Below are 6947 nucleotides of genomic sequence, written 5' to 3' on the forward strand. Positions count from 1 at the left end.
CCCACAGGACCTGTCCACACCACACTATGCAGGACGAGCACTTGTTTTCCTTTCTCCTCCTATATGCCAGCAAGACAAAGGAGCAATGAAGGACAGTAGTGCCCTGAACGCTGCACCTCGGCTTCCTGCCCCAGCTAAGCCTCCCTCACCAGCCTGTGGTACCCATCTTGGGGTGATGGTCCTGTGAAACTTCCCAGAATCACCCCCCATTACTTTTTTTGGTGATGCCTGAGGGCAGGAAGGGGGCATCATAAGTAGAGTCAATTTTCAAAAGCAGACTTCCTATAATGGGGTTCCCCTAACTCTCCCATGGTGGTATGATCCCCCCATTCCCTCCAGCTGACTGAAGACAAAGGCCAGCAGGCAGGATTCATGCCCCAAACGTGGAGCAGTCACTCCTGCACATTCTGGCTGCTCAGAGTTGCCTTTTTTTTTTTTTTTTTTTGAGGGGTGGGGTGCAGCAGGGGACTAGCACTAGACTGGCTGCTGGGTCCAGTCCAAACTGTGCAACAGCCATGAAAAGGGGGAGCTCTTACTATCCCATCTGAAGATCAAAGGTTAACTCCCCCCAAATCAGCCTGGGAGCCCCACACTGCAACCTGGTAGAAAACAAACAAACAAAAAAATAACACACACACACACATATCCCCCCAAATAAAACAAAATCATCAACATCAACAAAACTGTTGTCTTTTCAAATAAGCACCACTCTTTTCTTTACATCTTTCCTTTCTCCTTTCCTTTCCTTTCCTTTCCTTTCCTTTCCTTTCCTTTCCTTTCCTTTCCTTTCCTTTCCTTTCCTTTCCTTTCCTTTTGCTTTCTTTTCCTACCAGAGCACCGCTCTGCTCAGGCTGTTGGTGATGCTGGGGACTGGACCTGAAACTTTGGAGCCTCAGGCCTGAAAAGTCTTTTTGCATAATCATTATGCTATCTGCTTAGCTAAAGAAGCACCATTCTTAATTCAATATTAGGAAGGATCCAGTAAAGTAAGAAAAAAAATTTTCTGTAGGCATCCAGTAGGTAGTTCATTGCTCTCTCCAATAGTCTCCAGATCTCTCAAGTTCTTCATAAATGGATTCAGATCACCCCAAATAACACAGCGACGGGCCACATCTATGAAGACTTGTAGCCCACAGAGAATTTTAAAAAAATCAATTGGGAATACATCCCATATAACTGTTAAGTCTGGCTGGGAAAATGCGAAAGAGAGCTGATCAGCGATGGGGGCCCCACACCCAGTAAGACCCGGTGGGCGTGAGGTAGAAGAACATGTGCATTCCGTGGAGGAAAAAAAAAAACAAAAAACCCCAAAAAACTCAGAGCAAATCCGGCCCACAGCCGGTGTCTTCAGAGCCAAGCCGTTGGGGCAGATAAACCCCTCTGAGGACAAGAAAACAGCACGAGTGGGGGATGGGGATGGGGACTGGAGAGGACACAGAAAACAAAGTGGCAGCGACAGCCACCAACAGTCCAGGCCCTGCACTGGGACTCCCTCAAACTTTGCTGAAAATACTCCCCTGCAGGCCAGCTGCGGAGCAAAGCATAGGCGCGACAGAAATAATCTAAGTCCGTGTTAAAAGAAAGAACAAAAAAATTTATTCAGGGAATCAACAAGAGAGAAAAACAAAACAAACAAACAAAAAATAAAACTAAAAACAACCCCACCAAACAACAAAAGTGCTCTAGTTCTCTCTAAAAACATTGGTCCCCCAAACGACAGAACACAGAACCGCCAGGATTTTGAGCCACAAGCTGGTCGGGTCCTACCGCTGCCAGGATCCACATTCTTCCTTCTCTAGGTGGGAGAAGCGAGACTTTCGGAAAACAAAACTCAGCCATTCGCCAGAGATTTCCCTCTTGCCCTGGTGGTTTGTAGCGTAGCTTCTAGAGAAATTTAGTTTTTTTTTTTTTTTTTTTAACTAGGGAGAGGGAGGGAAAACTCCCTCATTCGTAGAGAAAACCCTCTTTTTAAGCTGCATACATTTCCCTCCTTCTCTAAACAATTTTTTTTGAAGGCCCAGCAGCAATTCTACTTCAAATCTCCTCGCAGAGAGAGAGGAGGGGGAAAAAAGTCATATTTGGCTTTCGCAAACTTCAAGGCCACGATCCTCCGCCGGTTGTCCCGGTGAGATTTTTTTTTCTTACTCCCTTAAAAATATACATATATATATTTAAAAAAAAAAGATCTAGCACAGAGCCTCACCGATCGTTCGAGCAAAACGTGAGCCCGAGCCTGAAGATACCCGAGCCTGCGGGGCGCAGGGGCGCTTCGAGTCGGGCCGCGCGGTGTGTCGGGGACGCAGGCAGCGCAGCCGGTTCCCGGTTCCCGGTCCCTCGCGCCCGGGCTGCGCGGCTCCGAGGAGGCGCGTGTGGCGTGTGTCTGGGGCCCCGCGGGGCCTGTGCGCGCCGCCCTGGGGAGCAAGGAGCCAAGGGGTGCGGACTCCCGTCTCCTGGGTGTCCTGCCTCGACGGCCCCGACCCTCAGGCGGGTGCACTGGAGAGGAGGAGGGAGCTGAGCCGGGAGCTGAGCCGGGAGGGTCCCCGCAGCCCTGGCGGAACCCAGAGCGGCGCTCAGAGGTCGAGGCGCGAGTGCAGCGCGCCCGCCTTGGCGTCGTGCTCCCAGTAGGCGCAGTGCATCATGGCGAGCTCGGGCTGTCGGGCGCAGGCGAACTGCAGGCCGGGGGGCGCGGGCGCGGGCGGTGCGGCGGCCGTGGGGCTGGCGGGGCTGAGCTGCGCGGGCGGCGGCGGTGGCGGGGCGGCCCCGGGGAGCTGCGGACCCGCGGGGGGCGCGGCGGCGTGCAGGTGGTGCGCGTGCGCGGGCGGCGGGGGCGCGGCGGGGGCGCCCAGGCCATTGTAGGAGCTCACCACGGCGGGCGGCAGCAGGCCCTGCACACGCGGGTAGGGCGCGTACGAGGCGGCGGGCGCGCCCAGCCCCTTGACGGCGGCCCCGGGGCTGGCGGGCGCGGCGGCGGCGGCGGCCTGGCAGGAGGCGTAGGGCAGCGGCGCGGCGGGCTGCGGCAGCGGCCAGGACCCTCCCAGGAAGCCGGGCTGCAGGTACTTGGGCGGCGCCAGGTAGCCGTAGCCGTCGGGGCCGGCGCAGGGCGCGGGGGGCGCGGCGGGCGCGAACAGGCCCTTGCCCGGCTGGAAGTGCGCGGGCGGCGGGCGGAAAGGCCGCTTCATGCGGCGGCGCCGGCGGTAGTTGCCTTTCTCGAACATGTCATCGCAGGCCGGGTCGAGCGTCCAGTAGTTGCCCTTGCGCTCGCCGCCGCCGTCGCGGGGCACCTTGATGAAGCACTCGTTGAGGCTGAGGTTGTGGCGGATGCTGTTCTGCCAGCCCTTCTTGTTCTTCTCGTAGAAGGGGAACTTGGCGATGATGTACTGGTAGATGCCGGCCAGCGTCAGCCGCTTCTCGGCGCTCTCACGGATGGCCATGGCGATCAGCGCCACGTACGAGTAGGGCGGCTTCTGCGCGGCCTCGGCCGGCTCTGCCCCCGCGGGCCCCGCGCCCCGGCCCGGGCTGGGCGCCGCCGGGGGCTCGGGCTGCTCGGGGGCCGCGGGCTCGGGGAAGCTGGCCATGGCGCCCCCTCCGGGCGGGCGGGCGTGCGCTCTGGGCGCTGCTCCTCCCGGCGGCGGCTCGGCGCTCCTGGCCCTGCCCCTGGGGAGCGGCCGGCGGGACTGCGGCGCTGCCTCTGGCCATGGGGAGCCGGCGCCCCGCGCCCCGCCCCGCCCGGCTAGTCCCCGCCTCACTTGCGGGGTCCCCTCCTTCTCTCCCCGCCCCCCGGCTCCCCGGCCCAAGCCTCCCGCAGCCCCGGAGCCTGTCTCGGCGTGCTGGGCTGGGGGCCCCGCAGAGGGTCGCTCCGGCCCGCAGGGAGCAGGGGGACCCCAGGGTGCCCCGCCGATTGGCGCCGCAGCCTGCGTCCTCCATGCCGCCTTCAGGTGGAGGACAGGGCCCCTGGCCGCCGTCTGGGGGCGGGGAGCAGGGGGCGCGGGGGCAGGCCCTGCGGGGTGGGTGGAGACTGCAGGGGGAGGTGCGGGGAGCAGGGCCCGGGACCGCAGAGCTTCGGCCTGGCGCTTCCGGAGCGCGGTGGAGCCCGGGGTAGGAGACCTGCGAAGGATGCCCGCAGCCGCAGGTCCGGGGTGCTCGACCCGACCCGGCTGCACTGTCACCCGCTGCTCAGGATCCGCGCTGCAATCCTGTGGGTCGGGCAGTGTTTGAAAAGCTCCAGACAGACCTTGGTCGGCTCCCGCTCCCACACAGGCGCAAAGGTGTGCGCAAGCCCCGTCACCAGGTGTCACCTAGACAAGTCACCGACAAGAGACTGTCCTTGACATTCACGGGATCTCAGCTGCCTGAGCGCACCCCTACTGCTGCTGCAGAAAACATGTGCGCAGGGACAAAACATGCGCACGATTCTTATTATTTTGGCCTCCAGAGTTATCACTGGGACTCAGAGACTTAAGAACGTAACCGCTCCCGGCAGGCATTTCCCTCCCCTCCCCTATCCTCCCCTCTCCTCCCCTCCCCTTCCCTCCCCTTCCCTCCCCTCCCCTCCCCTCTCCCCTTTTCTTTTGATAGTGGTGTGACACCTAGAAAAACAGACACCGGCAGCACAGCTTCAACACTCGTGAACCGCCCCCCTCCGGGCTGGAACCCGGGTCCTTGGGCTTGCAGTTTACTGGGGGCACCACTAGGGTGATTTATGTGCGCAGGGTAAAACCACACTTAGGTTCACAGGTAAGTTGTGATGCGTGTGCATCAAGTGCCAGAGTCAGTGCGGTTCGTGGCTATGGCATCTTTCTTTTACCCATCTTCTCTTTCTCTCCTTTTCTTCTCCCCTTGCCTTTTCCCTCCCTCATTACCTCCGTTCTCTTCCCTCCCCCCTCCTTCCCTCCCTTCCCTCCCTCTCCTCCCTTTCCTCCCAGTCTCAGCCCCAGTAGATATTTGTGTTTTATCACAGAGGAGGAAGGCACTTCTAGTCTGTCTCCTCCAGAGACATTTGTCCTACTCTCCTTCTGGGGTTGAGAAATGAGTGTTTCCCTCCCTTCAGTGGGAACCCAAGAAGATCCCAATTCCTGACGGGAGAGCAGCAGTGAACTGCTCTGACTACAGTTCAGGCCATGAAGCTTGAGGGAGAGGCCAGGTATCCTGGGGAAGACAGAAGCCTGCAGGTGTGGTCTGGTGCTATCATCACCTCTTCCTGCCAGGCTGCCTAGTCTCCCAGGAAGTCCTGAGACTCCAGCACCCACAGGCCACCTACAGAGCCACTAGCTACACACTGACCCATCCAGGGAGATGAAAGGAAGGGAGGATGGGGTAGAGGGACTCTGGAATCTGATGTCTTGAGGATGACTGGGAAAGGTCAGTGGGGCAGCTGGCCACTGGGGAGTGGTGCTGCTAAGCTCAGTTCAGTCATCCTTCTCCCTCCCCCTCTTCCACGTTGAAAAGATCTCGAAGAGTTTGAAAATATACACCATCCACTGCATCCTGCTGCCCCCCAACACACACACACACACACACACACACACACACACACACACACACAATGTGTGTGTTGTTTCTTCAAAGGCTCTGTGCAGGTGCACTCCCCCTCCCTACCCCTCACCCCCACCCTCAGTGGGAAAGGTGTGTTGTAGTTTGACCCCAGAATCGGGGGACACACAGCGGGGGTCTGGACCCTCTGTGTGTCTGTGTGTGTGGGGGCACTATTTGGCTTAAAGTGTCGCCCACCCCCCCAACGACCACCCAGGCTGGCCCTCAGTCTGTTTCTTTCCCCACTGGAAGGCATTTTCTTTGCTGCCTGTCGCAGCCAGGTGTAACAATGCTGTCAACACTCCTGGATTCCACACATGGTGCCTCTGCAGCTTTTAAGGAAAGAGGCCAGATTGGGGGGGGGGGTGGAGGTGGGAAGGAGTTCCTCTGAAGGAGTTTCTTTTCTTTAATGCAGGTTTATATGCTCATTTATTAGGCGGTGGGGGGGGGGGGTGGGAGAAGACAGCAGAATATTCCTCTGGCACCTTCCATGCCGGGGATTAAACTCCAGGACCAGTGCTCTAATGTGGCAAAAAACCCCCCCCCCCATCATCCTCTGAAGGACTTTCTTTTTTTTTTTTTTAAAGCTTTTTTAAAAAAATATTTATTTTATTTATTTATTCCCTTTTGTTGCCCTTGTTGTTTTATTGTTGTACTTATTATTGTTGTTGTCGTCGTTGTTGGATAGGACAGAGAGAAATGGAGAGAGGAGGGGAAGACAGAGAGGAGGAGAGAAAGACACCTGCAGACCTGCTTCACCGCCTGTGAAGCGACTCCCCTGCAGGTGGGGAGCTGGGGTTCGAACCGGGATCCTTATGCCGGTCCTTGTGCTTTGTGCCACCTGCACTTAACCCGCTGTGCTACAGCCCGACTCCCTGAAGGACTTTCTAAGGGACAGGAGTCCTGCTCTTCCTAGGTAATGATGAGCTGCAGAGGAATGGGAACCCCAGTCCAGAGGTGTTTCTTGTGTACTCAGTGGGGAGCATTGGAGTATGGGGGAGGGGGGCCAGGGGATGGAGAGGGGGAGAGAAGTACAGCATTCAGAGATTATGAAAACAGATGAGAGTGGGGTGGGTGGGCATGACTGGGTCCTTTCTCAGCTTTCTAGGGTGGGCTAGGCAGGAGTCTGCTGCTTGGGGAGGCTCTGCAGGGTTGGTGGTGCCCAGGCTGGAGTGGGGCCCCAGGGAGAGACTCCTGACCAGGTCATGCCCATCCCAGGGGGCCTGGTATGTCTCCTGGCCTCCCTACCCCAGTTTCCAGGGCGCTGTTGCTCCCTGGTTTCTATGACTCAGAGTTCCCCACAGCCCAGTAGTTCACTGTCTCAGAGAAAGGGATCTACTTCTCACCTTGAGTGGACATATCTAGTTTTTTTAAAAAGTCTTTTATTTATTTTATTTTTGAGAAAGATTCAGAGAGAA

The 6947-nt window shown here is 57.7% G+C and overlaps 1 protein-coding gene across 1 annotated transcript; it reads right to left on the bottom strand.

The window, feature by feature from the left end:
* Nucleotides 1-1573: 1573 nt before the first annotated feature.
* On the bottom strand, nucleotides 1574-3721 carry FOXL2 (forkhead box L2). The gene has a single exon (XM_060196527.1). The coding sequence runs from the start codon at nucleotides 3573-3575 to the stop codon at nucleotides 2571-2573; it is 1005 nt and encodes a 334-aa protein (XP_060052510.1). The 5' UTR covers nucleotides 3576-3721; the 3' UTR covers nucleotides 1574-2570.
* Nucleotides 3722-6947: the final 3226 nt, after the last annotated feature.

The sequence above is a fragment of the Erinaceus europaeus genome, chromosome 1 (genome assembly GCF_950295315.1).
Source record: "Erinaceus europaeus chromosome 1, mEriEur2.1, whole genome shotgun sequence".
Classification (NCBI taxonomy): domain Eukaryota; kingdom Metazoa; phylum Chordata; class Mammalia; order Eulipotyphla; family Erinaceidae; genus Erinaceus; species Erinaceus europaeus.